This window comes from Typopeltis vanoorti, chromosome 19 (assembly GCF_054136105.1).
Source record: "Typopeltis vanoorti isolate ZY-2024b chromosome 19, IOZ_Tvanoo_1.0, whole genome shotgun sequence".
NCBI lineage: Eukaryota > Metazoa > Arthropoda > Arachnida > Uropygi > Thelyphonidae > Typopeltis > Typopeltis vanoorti.
The window spans coordinates 102682426-102701725 of NC_143567.1; the positions used below are offsets into that span (position 1 = coordinate 102682426).

The 19300-nt window shown below is 33.8% G+C and overlaps 1 protein-coding gene across 1 annotated transcript in view; it reads right to left on the minus strand.

Annotated features, from left to right (window-relative positions):
• The window catches only part of LOC150096407 (serine/threonine-protein kinase 40-like), a 100465-nt gene that overhangs the window by 6649 nt on the left and 74516 nt on the right, over positions 1 to 19300 (minus strand). The window contains exons 7-9 of the mRNA XM_090408929.1: positions 15394 to 15538; positions 8729 to 8848; positions 3679 to 4194 (exon numbers count right to left, since the gene is read on the minus strand). Of these exons, the coding sequence (XP_090265055.1) occupies positions 3867 to 4194; positions 8729 to 8848; positions 15394 to 15538 (593 nt within the window). The 3' untranslated portion in view covers positions 3679 to 3866. The remainder of the gene's footprint in view (positions 1 to 3678; positions 4195 to 8728; positions 8849 to 15393; positions 15539 to 19300) is intronic.

Genomic DNA, 19300 nt, shown 5'->3' on the forward strand with positions numbered 1-19300 from the left:
AAGTTGAGATTTGGCCATGATTTTACAGAATTCTTTTTATCTTTTCTTGTTGTGAATTATTCTTAAATTAATTGGTGTATCTTTAGTATATATATTATTGTAGTTTTTTTAGTGTATATTTATTGTACTAGTGCATTTAGTATCGTAATTGTAGAAATACTGTAAGATGTAATAGTTTTAAGAATGGTTCCGAAAACTCATTGCAACACAACACTGCCTAAAGCACAAGTGAAAGTTGTTACTACCGAAGAAATCTTTTTGAGCAGAAACATTGCTTCAGTGATGATGAAAATATAATCGAGAATAATCTGACAGTGGAAATATCCTGATTAAAAGAGAACTGGAAACATTTAATGAAACTTAAGATAAGAAAAAGGATCTAAACAAGAAGAGGCAGGAAATTACCACGTTCTGATAATAATAATAAAGTAAGTGAATTAAATTCTAAGAAAAAAGAGGTGATATGGTACAGTGATTCAATCAAAATTTGTGCTTGCCAAAGGAGTTGCTACTTCTAGCCCATTTGGGATGAAAATTAAAGACATGAAAAACAGAAAAGAAAAGAGGTGGTAGCTCTTGTTGGAACTAATAATTTAAGTAGCGACAAATGCAGCATGACAGAGGATATGAAAGATCTGTTGGAAGAAGCGAGAAAGAAATGAGACAGTAAAACTTTAGGTTTGCTGCCAGTTAAAGATGAGTTCTCAAGTCGCGTCAAAAGGCTTATGTGTTCGCAGTGCATGTTAATTTATTTCATGGTATTGATGACAACACATAATAATAAGAAAATACTTAATATTTATTAACTTATTTGCTGATTGTTCAGAGCACAAAAACTGTTTGTCACAGTACACAAAACAACAACAATTTCGTATAACAGTGGGACTAGTTTAAAAAATTGTAATGGACAACATAAGGAACTAAAGGTCCTTAGGCACCATTTATGTTGAAAAAAGAGAGAAAACAAGTATTAATTAGATCTTAAAATGACTGTCTCCCAGATTTTTGGTAATTTTATACAGCCATACTTGTTGAGGTTTGGAGTATATTTTAAAGCTTCTGTTGATTCCAAAAACAATTTCTCTGAATTATGACTTCTGTGTAGCACTTTTTCTTCTAATTGATCATGTGTGAAAGGGTGTCCAAGGCATGGTTTGCTAGACCTGACTTGCCATGCGATGCGATAGCACCGGATCTATTTTTTTATGTTCACCAAGCCGATGTCAACGGTGTCCTTCCTATCTGTCCATAAGAATAGGGAACTCCATAAACTCCTGGATGTGATAAATAGTTTGCCCTTAGGTGAATGAATGAGAGTTGCCAATTTGACATAAGGTTTAAATGGACCATAACTGATATTTATTAAGCACTCTAGATATCTTTTGAGATGTGCCTTGAATGTATGGGATGGTAACAGTTCTGCTGCAGTCTTGTGTGGGTAGGTAATGGAGGGATTTTTGTTACTCGTATAGAGCTCTCAAAAATAAATGCAACTATCAACGCTGTATGCGATGAACTATGTGACATTTTAAACTCAGAACTGTGGGATATCCATGACAGCATCTCCAACGCAACAGCTAATCAAGATTTCATCAAAGTTAAAAACCACCATCATCATCAAATTCCTGCCATGTACCCTCAAGATATGACAGGATATGATATGATATACAGGATATGATAGTACTACATGAAAAAAATTACATCATTATTAATTTCCTATCTACAATTTTCCTCCAAATCAGTTCTGTTACTTGTCAAGACTCCAACATTATCAGATCTTATATGTCTATCGTCTAGTTGGTGGAATATTTTTGTGGCTATTTTGTTGTTTGTTCTAATTAATGTTAGGTTTAGGAAATTTATGGTTTTTTCATGTTCTGTTTCTATGGTGAATTTTAGTCTGTTGCTGATGTCATTAAGGGATGCTTGTAAAGTGGTAATGCATGTTGGTTCTCCAATGCATAGGATATCATCCACATATCAGCTGTAAAAGGTGATGCTGGGGGAAGGGGAAGAGCTGAGTAGGTGTGATTCTATATGTGACAGAAATAATTCAGCTAGTTGTCTGATAATATCTGGGCCCAAAAATTTGGATATAGATGGTATTGTTAAATTTAAAGAAGTTTGCTGAGATTATTAGTTTTATCAGGTTTATCATAAACCTGATAAAACTATCGCTGGATGTTAATTTTGTTCATGATCATAAAGTGTGGTCTTCTGTGAGTCGTGTGCGTATGATGCATAAAAAAAAAAAAAAAAATAATTTGGAGGAGTAACATGGAAATTTTTAAAGAAATAATACCTGTTTTATAACTACTTATTTCAATCTATAATGAGAGATTCTGGGAAATGGGAAGAAACTGCAGGTTGGAAAACAAATTCTTATAAGTGTTATAATATGTATAAACATTTATGTTTTGTGAAGTGATGATTCACCTAATCCAAGCAAATATCATTGTAAAGAAGCATCCAATTATCAGAACCAAAGTCAACAAATAGGGATGGCCAAAGCAGATTGCTAGAATTCTAGTCATGTTTCAACACTTGGAATTAGAATTGTACATAATATTACAACATAGAGTGCTTAGTTTTAGATAATGATATCTCCTCTGATTCCCAATGATATTTATGTAACCTGGATGAAATACCAGATTGAACTGCCATTGGTTGGCACTGCTGCCCTCCAAACAATGTCACGGGCTAATATTCCATAGCAGGTATTCATATCCGCTATGTGTATAGGAATATCTTTAGGTGGTAGATGTTCATCAGGCTTAAGTGGCTTGAGGAATTTCCAAGTTTAGTCTGTAGGGCAAGATTTTTTAAATAATTTAATCTTTAGCCCAATGATGGTACTAATAAGTTTTCAACCTTTAGTAGTAGGATTCACAAAAAAAAAAAAAAAAAAAAAATATATATATATATATATATATATATATATATATATATATAAAATAAATAAAATAAAATCCTGGTATTGCCTTCCATTAAACCAATATGATGACTATAGAACCATTATCTAATGCTTCTGAATGGCAGTTGATAAGAATTACCTCACATGAAGACCTACTCAAACTAGTCTTGTCTTCATACATTTGGATTTCTGCATTGTGGTAATGCACTACATCATGCAGCACTGTGTACTGAGGAATTCTAAACAAAGATGCAACATCTCTGCAGTTCCTTATCAATCATACTCAACAATGGAAGGCTTGTTCACTTGCAATTCCTTTTCCTCAGACTGCAAAGTACACTGTGGAAACAACTGGGAGATCCCAAATATGCAACTGAATAGAATATGAGCATTGCAAGCATTACCAAACAGGTCAACCAGAGGTGCTGCAAAGATTGGGAATACTTTGAAGGAGATAGTGAGGATACTTTAATTTTCCTATTAAACAATTATGTCCAGATATTTTTGATAAATCCTCAAATGTATTTAGCAATCACTTTTTTTTTTTGTTTTAAATAAGTATGAATAGATCTGAAAATCAAAATTTCACCATGACTCAAATGCTATATAAAATAAATATGACAGACAACTGATAATGATAACTTCAACACAAAATCAAACTCAACTTATCTAAATTCATATCTTAACTTTAGATATTTCTGCACTGCTGTGTTGCTAATTGAGTAGTAAAATCAGGAAATACTTGACAAATGAAGGAAACTTACCATATTTTCATTGTAAATATCTTCATTGGCATTAATGATTGTATTAACTTCATAATTACCAATTAAAAAAGTCTTGTAATAAATTCCAGTTCTTTCAATGGTGGAAAATTTTGTGAAAATTCAGGTAAAACTGAAATAACAATACAGAAAGGTTATAATTCTTCCAGTTAATAACTGTCACTATTCAATCATGAAGAACTACTTGGAAGAAGGTGATGATAGCTTAGCATTTCAGCTGCAGTTAAAGGTCTAGCATCATGGCGCACGTAAACTACAGGAAAGTTTCCTGGACGTCGTTTTGTAAAAAATGAAATTACAGATTCTTTTTGCATTACTTCATCTTGATTTTCTGAAGAATCAAACAATGAGCTGCCCTGTCCCAGTGCAGAAGATAAAAAGATGTCATTTTCAGTGGATGATGGAACTGATAAGGACCCATCTTTTTTGGTTTCTTCTTCTTTCTCATCATCAGTATCAGGTACAATCTGAACAGGAACTGGAGTTGCCATTGAACACCTTTAAAAAAAAAAAAAAAAAAAAAAAATGCTAATTAAGTACAATGGCTTAGTGAATGAAAGGATATTAACACTCCATTACTCTTTCAAAGCGATATATGAATTTTAAGAGCTGAAATTAACCAGTGAACATAAAAGGAGGATCTAACTTTTAGCATTAGAAATGCTTTGGTACCACACACACACACACTACGAAAAGGCACAAATTGTCCAAAAGCCCATTCATATGCTTGTTTTATGGACTTTTGGACAATTTTAGTATATTTGATTAAGATTTCACTGATCTGAAAAAAACCTTACAAGAGCAAAAATACTCTTCTGAATATCCTAACAATCCAATTCTAGAAAGCTTATTTTGCTTAAATGGCCTCTTGGTTCGCATATGAATTGTAATTGTTGAAGAAAGAAACTAGAAAAAAAAGATCTTAGTGATGTAAAGCTGTTGAATGAAAGAACGTTAAAAATTTATTCATATCCAATTTTTTATTTTGAAATCTGTCCTCATCAATTCTAATTGAAATTACTTGCTAAATAATAATCTTACAATTATTATTTAGCAGTATCTCACCTGTTTAAATCTTCTAAGCAAAAGTAACACCAAGTATGTCAACACAACACTTCTTTAATTCTTCTGCAATTTCCACATCTCTTCTAGTGATATTTCCATGCTGGTGATGCTAGTGGACAATTTATTCTAGTAAATGAATTTTCACTGATTGCCTGATGAAAACACTGGAGGGCTTAGTGGACCTTTAACCATGTTTAAAGGTTCACTAAGTCCTCCCTCCTCATTGCATGTTTAACCATGCAATGTTTGTGGTTGAAGCCAGTACAAAATATAACTTGGTCAGCTAAATCTCAAATTATCAGTCTATCGACATTTGTTCAATATCCAAGCAGATACTTAATAATAGAGTGTATCACAAGAAAGTGAGGATTGACATTTTGTCAGAGTCTTTGTGGAAGTTTACTCCCAGTTATCTAGCTTTGACTCTCAAACAACACCTCGTAACTAACATCAGAATAAAACTTCCTTGAGTCCTAAATATTTTAAAACAAAAATATGCCTTTAAAAGGCATCAACTATATTTTTATACTATTTCGGAATTATGCATTAAATACATTCAATAAAACAGTAAAGATACGTCATCATCAAATTCCTTATATGTAACCATGATACACCTATTTTCAATCAGATGGATGAGTATATGGCAAACCGTCATAGTATCTTACATGACAGGATACTATGACTACATGATTAAGTTTACATTATTACTCACTTCCTATCAAAATTTATCTTCCCCATTTAGTCTGTTATTTGTCAAGGCTCTAATATTGACATGTTCTGCATTTCAGTTCTCTAAGACACTTCAACTGCATTAATCCATCAGGATCTTAGTTCTCTGAGTCTTTCTCTTACCATCCTGCCATCAAACACTTGGGAGAAAGGGTTGGCAAAACATTTTTTTTCAAGTGAACACACCACTTTAAGCTCTGTTCACACATTCCTGAATGCCAAAAATGTCAAGATTTTTCCCAATATCAACTTTTTTCATATGATACTACCACTGATGCCATTTTTTTTTATATCCTCACTCCCACAAGAGGTCTCAAAACCTATAATAGAACAGTATCATGTGTGAGCAAATGTTTCTTGCTCTATTTCTTGATGAGTTGGAAGTTATACGTATTGGAGAAAATGGTATGAGACAGACTGTTCCAAAGGATAGAGACATATGGAATGAAAAAAGATAAGTTGGTTCAGTTCCAAACTTACCATAGTGAGTATGGAACTGAATACTATATGGATGTTGACTGGCAGCTGCTTGTGTTCATGCATGAATAGAAAGAGGTGGAGGAATGGCAGTTGCAATTTCAGCATCCATGGAAATACATATAGAAGAGACAGAGCATCTATGGGAAAGCAACTGAAGGAAGTCAGAGGGATCATCTATTAAGTGAATCGTTCTCTTCTACAATTAATCATCCTGTGGGGGGATTTTTGGATGTGTCACCCAAGATGTTAGAACAATATTCTAAGACTGGGCAGATTTGGAATTGATAAAGTCAGGAGTTGAGCAAAAGAGAAATAATGTTTAGAATGAAAAAGAATACCAAATTTATCAGAGGCAGAAGAGGCTATGGATGTGATTTGTACAAGGACAGACTAGATGTGAATATCAGCCCAAAATTGAACTTGGTTGGTGAGTGGAAGGTATCAAAATGAGAGAGAGTGTGGCATGGTCTTTCTTCTGGGAAATAAATCAGGATTGTCTTTTGGTAGCATTAAAATTTACTAAATTATCTTTACTTCACTTGAGAATCACTAGAAGATCAGTGTGTAAGCTACTGGACAAAAGGATGCATTTCATAATCACAAATCACATTCTTGTATAATGAATATCTATCACTATCAGAATAGTTGAACCCAGAAACATTTTCTAGCACATCTATTGTAGAATATTTGGAATCACCCAATTTCATCATTCAAATTTTAATTATAGTGAAAAAAAAAGAAAATTTACTTTTATCCTACTAAATCATTTTGTGTATAAAAACAGAACTATAACAAAAAAAATATATATATATATTATTACGTGACACCTCCAAGGACTCACCATGGGAAGGCACTCCACTTCACTAAACACATCTGTCTCCACTACTACTTAAAAATTTCTCCTCTTCAAGCAATGTTGAATGAAGGACTATTTTAACAATGAAAAATTACTACCCAATAGTGTAGCCACACAATAACACAGATTGTTATTAAACATATATCCATGTTTTTGTGTTTGGCATGTAACATGTACAACTTTTTAGGAAGAAATTACTTTATTAATTATTAGTTTCGGATATATTATCAAAAGAAGAGCCAAGAGGCTTTTTTAGTATGTAAAATAAATGGACACGGGACATTAAAGATCCATCCTTATTTCATAACAAGTGAATATAAAAACTTTGAAAGGTTTGAAAAATGACCAGAGAACTTATGAAAATACAATCCTCAGCATCAGAGGTGTCTTAGCATGCACTATTTAAAAGACATGAATGCTGTCTAAGCATCCATATATTTGCATTTTATTAGTGCTTTTGATTACGTTTTCACTGACATGACACTGTTTCAAACTGTTGGTTCTAATCAGAGCAGGGCAGAAACATTAAGGGGACAAAAAACTTCATTCAATACCAAGGAGTCCCATGTCAAAGAGTTGGGTTTTTCATAAGTGATCTCAGTCAGTGCATAATTGCAATTATCAAAAGTTGCAATTATCAATCATCAATACTAAAAATTCATCTAGTCCTAATGGTATCTTTCCAGTTGTACTCAAGAGATATCATTTCAGCAGTGTAAAATAAACAGAAACAGAGGATGAAATTACTCTTGAGTACAACTGGAAAGATACCATTAGGACTAGATGAATTTTTAGTATTGAAAGTTGTTTAGTATTCTTCTGGATTTTTTTGCCAAAAAAACCACAGACAGCTTATAGTATTCAATATCAAGTATAGAAGGAGGTGATTTGTCTTGATTCATCTATGCAGTAGCTGGAGGAAAAGAGTGATGCCAAGTGGCCAGTTTCATTTTTAGGTGCCATAAGAGACACCATCTAAATGAGAAAAGCAGAAGCAAAGATGAGCAGAAGTTGTGTCCAATGGTCTTTGAACCATTTGGACAGGAGTCAAGTTTTTTTGCTATTGGCCTCTATGCAGTCAGATTTGCTGATGGTTGTTTTGCATCAACCGCATGCAAAACATAGGCTGAGTATGAAGCTGTGGTTCTTGAAGCAAGCTACCTGAAATAACTTGAGTTTATTTTTTATTCAAATGCTTGGTACAACTTCTGTTAAACCAGGGCTTACAAAGTGGTTAAAAATTTTGGGCATATTATGGAATGAAGGCCTTCATCTCAGGTGAGGGCACTGCAGAGTTTATATATTCTTTACAAGAGATTACCAGCCTCTTGCTCAACCTCCTACTCAAAAGACCAAGGTTTCTTTCTTAGTCTAATACCTCTCTGTCTATGGTGGCCCTACTGGTAGCTATGCCAACACCAGCATAGCTCTCAATATCCTCAGCATAAGGTGGAGATACCACTGAGGACATGGTATTTATTTATTTATTACAGAAGTAATAAATAAATAAATACCATAGTTTACTAGCAAACATAAATGTATTAGTGTTTGCCTATGCACTTATACAGTTATCTGATGACTTATCAAGTATCTATGACCTTCAGCAAGGGTTATTGCATTGCACTACTTAAAATGCAAGATTTCCAAGGAAACACCAGTTTCTCTGTGAAAACATTTAACCTGATTAGTTGGAACATAGATTTTTTTTTATCCATTTTGATCTATCTTTTAAGACTCATTCTTCAATTGTACATCAACATATTTTGCATTATATGCATCTGGGTATATTAGGATATACTCTTAATATAAGTACAAAATTTATGCAAAAATTGGTCTAAACTTTATCAAAAACAAATAGAAACTTCTTAAAAATGATTTTTAAAAAAAAATAGAACTTCTCACCATAATGTAAATATTGGCTGCACTGCATCAAGTACTTGCTCTGCTGTCATTCTCAAGCTAGGGTTCAAAACCAACAAATTTCTGATAATCAGAGTTGTACTATCAGATACACGATCATCCCTATGCAATTATAAGTTAGATCACAATACAATTAAACTAATACAGTTGCAGTGCCAAAATGTTAGAAGTTGTAATTCCTAATAGTTCTCTTAAACATTTTTACATGCAATTTCATAATTATATAATGAAAACTTTCTTATAAAAATGTTAAGTTAAAAAAAAAAAAAAGTTTGTCTGAGAAGCAATATAATGATTATTCATTATATGGTAACTCAATAGTCAGTATGTATGTAGAATTGCATAATGTAAGAGGCTTTAGTGTAAGACGAAATATTTACATAATAAAAAATTTATTTACTGTGGAATATATGTTATTCTACAGTGATAGTGCTCCTCATTATATTCGATCATCATATCAATAGCAAAGTATACAACAAACCCACTAACATTAGAAATTCTTTGCATTTCACCTATCACCCCTATTGTATCAAAAAAAATCTGTCATATTTAACACAATTCATTAATGTCTACAAATAGTCGTCTTCTATCACAGGTTTAAACCTTGAAATTATTTATCTATCCATATATTCAAAACATTTATGAAGTCGTAAAACAAATCTTCAAATATTAAAATTATAAAATTGTCTTCACCACCACCAAACTACAAAATTTAGATGTGTTACTATGCCATATTATTGTTTATGAGTTTAACTGCCAGTGAAGATACAACAGCTGTTATATTGGATCTACCATTCGTTCCATAAAGTCATACTTAACTGAACATTTAGATTACAATATTTCCGTACCTTACTTACTTTCCACTACAAAGAAAAAACACAAAAACATGCTAAACATAACCCTGAAATCAAGATCACCATTATCAATTTCCAAGAAAATTAAACCAAATTACATTGCTTGGAACCTCTAGTGATAAGAACTAACCACTTACCACAAATGCAAAATGACTGTAATTGTCCTCCTCGTGACAATGACAATTAAACAACATGCTACCCTTGAACCAACCAAACACCTTTGTACATAAAAACAATGCAACAAGCTCACAGTTTTCTGATATCTACATTTGATGAGATTTTAAATGAAACAGTCAAGACCCATCATGCTGCTGGCTTGCTCGTATATAACAGTTCCCCCACCTCCCCATTTATTTTCAGTTCTTTTAAATGCATATTTTGCATAATTCAGTTTTCCATTATTGGTTAAGTTCATGTTTTTCAGCTTCTGATACATATTTTTATGCTCAGTTATCGGTTCCTTATGTCTGGCACTTTTAATTATATATTGTCTCAGCTCTGAAAATCATATACCATTTACCATCTTTATCTTCAAAAAAAATGCGCTCAGGTATGTCAAATTAATTATCCTTTAAATAAATCTCATTACATTATACCTCTTTAAGCCTAGTTATGATAAAGGGACTGCTCTATTGCCAAAATAGCTTTGCTTTTTTTAGTTCAATATAAAATCATTCATGAGCATCATGAATTCAGAACATTTTCAATAAAGGTAATTACATTATGAAGTAATACTGTTGGAATGATATATATATACAGAGTAATGAACAAATTAATCTGAACAAGCTGAATTTTCATCGAGTTTTTGGTTTTAATTCACTATTTTGGTTGAGTGCTGCATGTTTTAACTGTCTTTCCAATGTTTAATAATAGTGTTGTCAAAAATATGTCTTCTTACTCAGCACACATCCCTGACTCAAAGACAAATCACCAATGAGTGTAGTGTTTGTTTGGGTACTGTTAATACGATTTCAAAGAGGCTTAGGGAGACACGTACTTTTTCTCCTGATAGAAAAGAAAAATGTGGGTGAAAAAGGAAATCTATGCTTACTCAGATCATTTACTAGTTAGGAAAAGCAAAATGAATCCAAGATGGTCTGTTGTAGACTTAAATAGAGACTTGGCAGCTAGTGGGATTAATGTTTCTGACAAGATGACAGTCCGTCAAAGATTATTGGAAGCAGGGAGGACTGCCTCCCCCAACTGGAGTTTTTATTTACAGAAGATAAAAAAATAGTACAAAATTCTGCACCAGGGAACACTTTGTGCTAGAAGCATGTGATATTTACATAATCTCATTGTTTCTACTGATGAGTTAGTGGATATAGGAAGACTGAAACAAATTTGTGTCATTCTGATAAGACTAAAGTGCTATGGATCTCACCTCACCAGAATGTGCATTACTAGTCAAGCTTTACTATCAACAATGTGGTAATGCTAATTCCATGCTTCAAGAATTCTGGAGTTTGAAGGATAGGAGAAGAGATCCAATGACAATAACAAATCTCAGAAAAATGATTTTACAATTTGAAAATAGCAGATCTTTAGCAATGAGGCCAGGACGAGGGTGCAAACACATTATTCTTCAACAAGTTGACAAAATTGCAACTGCTCTCGTGGAACACAGAATGAATAATGTACAAGGATCCAGCAGTGCTCAGACAATATCAAAGCAACTCGACATGCCATACTCAACTGTATGGAAAATCCAACGTCAAATGCTGAGGTTTTTCCACTACAAGATCTCCCATACTCAAGTTTTGCTTCATGGTGATGCGGAAACTGGACTACAATTAGCCCTGACATTCTTAGCTCAAATGGAGTGTATGATAAATGACTGTGGAAGATCTTGTGGAGTAATGAGGCACGTTTTTATCTGAACAATAGTGTTAACTCACACAACTGCTGCCTTTCAGCTGTGAATAACCCTTTTGTGCTCCATTAAACTTTTTTACACTAACCAAAAGTCACAGTGTCATGTAGTTTCACTTCATCGTTTATTATCAATCCATACTTTTTCAAAGAACTTTGCCTGATAGGAGACCAGTGACTCGTACTATCTCTGCTGCCAGGTATCAAGAGAGATGCTGTGCAACTTCATTGTTCTGCAACTGCAGCAGCCAAGATGCCTTCACTCCACCATATTCACATAGAATGGAGAACCACCTCACATTGTATGCTGGTACAGCGAATGTAACAAAAACCCTTCACAGAACAGAAGTGATTAGTTATATATTTCCCATAGTACCGTCACCTCATTCGTCTGATCTCAACCATTGTGACTTTTGGTTGTGGGGCCATCTGAAATGCATGGTGTATGAAGGATATGTTCCTAATTTAGCAACCCTGAAAGACAGAATAATGCAGCATGTGAGGCAAATGAATGCAGATCTGTTGTGTTCTGCTGCAGAAAATATCATTCACAGGATGCAGTTCTTAGAACATCTGAAAGGAGGACAATGATTGGATTGCATCTGTAAGTTATACAAACACAAAAATTGATTTGTTCTGTCTCTTTTTAGCTATTACTGTTTAATTAATCCCAAACCACACACTTAGAGTGCCAAATGTCCCCTGTTGGCAGAATTTTGTACTATTTTTTATCTTCTGTAAGTAAAAACTCCATGTTCCAGAGTGTACTCACACCAAGTTTGGTTGAATTTCATCTAATACAATTTTCACTCCAGGGCTCTGAACACCTCCTCTTTAATTATGGCCACCTTGTGTGTGTGTGTGTGTGTGTGTGTGTGTGTGTGTGTGTGTGTGTGTGTGTGTGTGTGTGTGTGTGTGTAGTTCAACTATTATTAAACTATTGTTTGCTTTAAGAAGATCACATATACATGTTAACATAAAACACTGAAAGCAAACTAATTAATTTGAAATTTAAAAAATATGAGTGGAAACAATGAAATGTCAAATGCAGAAGCAGATCAGAAATAAATGCAACCCATTTCAATTTCAATAACTAATTACCATTAGGGGAAGATGAGACAAACCAGGTAGGAATGCAAATTGGATAATTGGGAAATCTAGTAGCTAAATCATGCACTAAACAAAAGATTAGCTACTTGGTTTTGTCCCACTTTTCTCTATAAGGAAGTAAGTAAACATCTCTGATTTGATGTTCAATATTCCTGTTCATTTGAAGAATAGGCATACACTGAAAACCAACCAAAAGTATGTTGCAATAAATTGTTTTCATTTTATTGATAAATAATCAAAAACAATACATAACAATTTTCATTCTTTTATTCATTATTTATTTATTTTATTATTTTTTTTCTATACTGAGGTGGGTCCTCGGCTGTAGCCTGTCTAGTTTATGCATAAATCTGGCAATGTTAGCAGCTCTAAGTTAATACTACATGTTCTACTTCTCACCATTATTCTTGATTATTGTCTACTAGTGCAGATTTTCTTCAGTTAACTAGGCCAATTGAAATTTTATCAACTTGCTAATATTGACTTTTCATCAATTTCTTCAAACCATCCTGTTCAAAGACAGAATGTCATCCCATGAAATCAAACTATCTAATGAAGGGAAGCATATTATTAAGAACAGAAGGTATCTTTGGACTTCAAACCATCCTGTTCAACATCGGCTAATTTGTCAGAGACAGAATGTCATCCCATGAAATCAAACTATCTAATGCAGGGAAGCATATTATTAAGAACAAAAGGTATCTTTGGCCACATATTCTTAGCAATGTCATACTATTTAATGTTTCTGACATGGACATGGAGGACTGCCCACAGACCAAAAAAAAAAAAAAAACTATTGAAGGCTATGCAGAAAAAGAGGTTCCGGTGTGGAAAAGTGTTCAAAGATTGGACTGTTGAGAAGTGGAAGAAAGTCGTATTCTCAGATGAGAGCCATTTCTTTGTCCAAAGAGAACAAGTACCTATGTCTGCAAATCAGCAGCTGAAAAGACTTCTCTGCCCACCATCAACAAGCTCCTAAACACCCAGCTAATTTTCACTGCAGGGCTCTGAACACCTCTTTAATTATGGCCACCTTGTGTGTGTGTGTGTATATAGTTCAACTATTATTAAACTGTTGTTTACTTTAAGATCACATATACATGTTAACATAAAACAATGAAAGCAAATTAATTTATTTGAAATTAAAAAAATGTGGGTGGAAACAATGAAATGCCAAATGCAGAAGCAGATCAGAAATAAATGTAACCCACTTCAATTTCAATAACAGTCCAGGATCACTTGTGCCCGTTAACGGCAAGATGAAAAGTGACCAATACATAAAAATATTGTAGAAAAGAGTGGTCCTACAAATCCAGAAAGACAAATAACTCATCTTCCAACAGAATCTTGCTCTATGCCACACTTTTCAAAAAAAAAAAGTGCGAGTTCCTCAAAAATCAACATCCAATTGCTTCAGTAGCCAGGTAAAAAATACTCTCCTGACAATTAACCCAAAAGAATATTTGTAGACCACAGTGAAAAATACACTTGAAAAATTAAATTGTGATCCAACTTAATTTAATATAATCCAATCTAAAAGTATGGTTTTGAGATATAGAAATAAGAAAAATGTGTTCTATGTGCCTAAGCAAATTAATGAACTTATTAGGAACAGAGAAACATATATTTTAGGTAAAGTTGGAGTTTAATTTTTGTACTTATTTTCTTGCAAAAACTTTTCTTTAAAATGTGAGTGTTTGAATTAATTTGTTCACTACTGTAGATAATATTCTAATAAGTCCATCACAGATAATCTCAATAATAAGTCCATCACAGAGTTCTGATTTTTCTATCCTTATAGAAAAATGTTTGAATAGAAAATAGAAAAATAAGCAAATGTTTTCCACATTTGCTTATTCAAATTCAATGTCATTACTTTTCTGTTGCACTATGTGTGTGTTATGGATTTTAGGCATTCATTTCATTAAAGAGGGTATATATCAAAATGAAAGCATAAATATTTGTCATTTTAGAATTAATCATGGTACTGAATTTTTGCTACTAACAGAGTATATTGGTAGAAATAGTACTCACTAGTTCTCAGGAATAATGTTGCCCTCTGGTTGTTTATATGGTTCTTCATAAAGATTCTTCACACACTGTTCAGGATGTGAAGAATATTTATAAGGGCTTTTCAACTGAAGGTAAATTACTAAATCTCATGGAGACAGTGCAGTTTTTCATCCTACAAGATAAAACTCAGATAAAACTAGCCACACACTGACAGATATAGCAAGTTATGTAAATAAAATTAACCACTCTATCACAGCTTTAATCAGGTTTCTATGACCAAGAGCAACAGGACACTGAACCTCAACACACATATCACAGGGATGATGAAATGATATAAAAGTTAAGAAAAAGGTTAGATTCTCACTTCTTCACTTTTCCATTTAGAAAATTTATGGTAATGTTTTGCAAAAAAAAAAAAAAAAACCTTCTTTTCTTAAAGAGGATTTATAGCTACTCATCCTCAATTCTGCTGTGCTCAAAACTTCCACCAATTCTCCTCTCTTCTTCCATTTGCATATTAGGTCAAGTGGTTGAGAGAGTGTCTGACCAAGAGATGGTGCTTGAATTTTTGTGAATGTATTTACATAGTAGACATCTGGTGAGAGACCACAACTTTGCTTACTGGAGGCATGAAGTTTCTTGTACAAGTGCCATATTTGATCTCTAGAGATTTGTTCTCAGATTATCTAACTTAATCCAATTATGGTAATATAATATACATTTGCAACTTTTCAAGAGTGGAACTGCTATAAAAAAAAATATATATATATATCGAAGAACCAAAGACAGAATACTTACATTGGAATACTATATTCAGCTGCCTTAATTTTTCTAAATAATTCTTGAGGGACGGAATCATAAAATGGGAACTGCCCATAAAGCATAGTGAATAATACTACTCCCAATGCCCACATATCACTTGGCTTGCCTAAATATGGTTTTCCTAAAGAAATATTTAAATAAATCAAAACTTGAGGTCAATGAATATACCCAAATAATACTACAGCACTATTATTTGTTTGATAGTACAGTTGAATATCATACATGCAAGCAACTCTGAGGCCACATAGATGATGAATTATAGAAATCTCGGATTATAAATTTTTAAATAAATACAGGCAAAAAGTTGCATCAAGTTTTTTTACTGAGTCAGAAAGTAAATTATACTTGACAAGAAATGTTGTGAGTATGGGAAGAGAGATTAGGATGATGACAACATTATTTCAAGTATCTGTTAAAAGTGAAAACTGCAATGAATACACTGATGAGAGTCTGGCAGAAGTTGAAGTATAAAGGAAAAAACTGAAGAAAAGAAAATTCCCTGGGAATAGATGATTTGCCTGTTGAAGTGGATCATACCCTTCTCATATTACAGGATTGAAATGGTTATGTGACATCTTTATACTGATCTGGAGAAAGGTGATACCTGATGATTAGACCAAGGGGATTATTGTTCCAATATTATAAAGGCGGCTCAAGAAGAGAATGTAGTAACTATGGAGGAATAACATTACTGTGTCACTGTGTAAAGATTTATGAAAAAACAATGGCAACAAAAGAAATAAAACAGAGAAGGATCTACGAAAAGAGAAGTCTGGTTTTAAAAAAAGGAGTAATCAACTGCTGATTTGATTTTTGCTGGAAAATGGAGTGACACTAGGAATCTGGAGGGGGAAAAAACAAAAAAAAACATATTTATGACATTTCTTGATTTGAAAAAAGCCTTCACTTAGGTTCAATGGAAAACATCTGGAAAGTATTGAAAAGAGAGGAACAGAAAAAGAAGAAGTGGTCATGATCAAGAATCTCATCTCCCTTTTACCCCTTTTTACCTTACGGTGTCGAGGGTTTATTAATCAGTAAAATCTCTCACTAGACTATATTTCTGTCACCTCTTCAGTCTGTTCCTCAAGCTCTGAAAACTGTCATCTCTTAATCTGGTCCCACATAATTCCAGAGGACAATGGATCTTTTCAACTGTCTTTCCATTTCTTAAGAACCCAGGTGACTATATCTAGCCTATACCCATACTTATTTCCTTTTGACAGACTTATTTCCTTATGCATGTGAAAAGAACAGACACATCAAAATTATAACAAATAAATACAATTTATGAAATGAAAACATCAAAAAAAAAAGTTAAGAAAACAAAATTTGACCGAATAAAAAAAAAAAAAAAAAAAAAAAATCAGAATGGAACTGAGAATATAAATATAATGGATAACTCAGAGTGGGTGCTTAAGGGTCAAAGCTGTATAACTGAGAGGAGACCTCCACATAGCTTTTAAAGGAATGCGAAGTACCGACCAGAGCTTCCTGACCTAATGTCCAATCCTCACCTTCTCGTGGTGCACCCTGCTGGGTATCTACCTGGATACCGAACGAACGAGGATGGGCTGGCAATTTGGGATTTAGCCGACCAAATTGTATTCTTATTGGCTTAAACCAATATAGAAAACAATGGTACAACATGACAAAATTTCATGCCGGCTGGGTCGTCGCCCGGTTAAACAAAGCCCCCGGTTGTTTTCGCCAGGGAACCAGGGCGAACAGCGAAAGTCAACTACTGGAACAAATCTGAAAGCACACCCCAACTCAACATCACCAGAGTTAAAGATCGGTACTGTCAACATAAGAAGCCTGATCGGCAAAGAAATGGAGCTAGCTGAAGAATTAGATAAGTATCAGATCGAAATAATAGGGGTGACTGAAACAAAAAATATAAAAACTGGTGAGATATTTCTGAGCAATAAATACAAAATGTTATATTCAGGAAATGAAAATCAAGGAAAAGAAGGAGTAGCCACAGTATTCAACACAAAATACGAGGCTAATCTTCTTGAATGGCAGTCAGTCTCAAGTAGAGTGATGTGGGCAAATATGAGAATGGGGAACTGGACAAAGAGACTTATTTGTGCCTAGTCCCACTGAAGGTTCTACTAAGGTACAAGTGGAGGAATTTTTTGAGGCTTTAGAGAAAGCAACTGACACAATGAAAAAGGAAAAGTTGGTCCTTATTGGGGATCTAAATAGCAGAGTAGGAAATGATTGTGAGACATGCAAAAATGTTTTGGGAAAATTTGGAGAAAAGAGCAAAGCTAATAATAATGGCAAATATCTGTTGGATTTCTGCTCAGGACATGGACTGGTTATTACTAATACCATGTTCCAACATAAAAATGTGCACAAATTCACATGGAGAGATAAGGCAAGGAATAAGAAAAGTCTCACTGACTATGTTATTTTTGATAGTGATATTTTCTCCCTGGTGCTGGACACCAGAGTGTACAGAGGATTTGAAATTGGAAGTGATCACTATTTAGTCTTGAGCAGGATAAAATTGAATTTCATATTGAAAAGAATAACATGTAAGAAAGTTTTAAAGCAAATAAAAGTTGAGCAGCTCTTAGATGTGAACTGTAGTCTAAAATACACAAAGATTATTGAAGAAAAAATGAAAGAGTTTGAAAACAGGAATCAAACCTTGGAGATTCAGTGGCAAGCCTTGAAGAAAACCCTGATTGATTCAGCCAGAGAGGCATGTGGTGAGGTTGTCTGCAAGGATAGAAAAATCAGAACTCCATTGTGGACACAGGAAGTTAAAGAGGCAGTGAAGGAAAAGAAGAAAGCATATCAAAAGTTCCTGGCAAATAAGTCAACTTTTGCTCATAGAGAATACAGAGATAAATGTAAGAAAGCGAAAGACTGCGTAAAACTAGCTAAACAAAAGTCATGGGAGGACTTTGGCAAGAACATAGAAAATAAATATCAAGAGGGTGGCAAAATATTCTGGAGGTTGTTGAAGAAGCTTAGGAATGGAGGAAAGAGTGCTGTAAAAGGAGTTAGAGATGATAAAGGTGACATGAAAACAGGAGAAAAAGATATCCTTGAAGTATGGAGTAATTACTTTGAAAAAATGCTAAATGAAACAAGCTGTGATGACAGCACAGTGATAAAAAACACTGACCAGGCATGCAGTCAGGAATAGATATCCATACTTGAAGTAGAAAAAGCCATCAAAGGCTTGAAATATGGAAAGGCAGCAGGAGTAGATGATATTCGACCAGAAATGCTGAAGTATGGTGGCATAAAAGTCTTACAGTGGCTGCACTGCATAGTTCAGAGAGCCTGGACAGAGGGACGAATTCCCGATGATTGGAGTAGAGCTCTCATAGCACCCATATATAAAAAGGGAAATAAAACTGAATGTGAGAATTACAGAGGTATATCCCTACTGAGTGTTCCTGGCAAGATCTATGCAAGTATACTTGAGAAACGGTTGAGAAGAATTGTGGAAGAAAAGCTTGGCGAAGAACAAGCTGGATTCAGGCCAAATAGAGATCTTCACTTTATGACAAATAGTTGAGAAAGCATGGGAATATAACAAAGATCTCTATTTAAGTTTTGTTGATTTGGAAAAGGCATATGACAAGGTGCATAGAGAGAAGCTATTCAATACGCTACAGTTATATGGTGTCAATGGGGCATTATATCAAGCAATACTTAGTCTTTATTTGAGTTGTAAGTCAGCAGTTAGAATTGAAGGAAGTACAGGGAGATGGTTTAATGTTAAATCTGGTGTCAGACAAGGATGTATATTATCCCCTCTGTTATTCATTATCTATATGGATCACATTATGAAGGAAAGTGGTATTAAAATGACATCAGAATTGGAGATGTTAATGCCAGCTCTTTGCTTTATGCA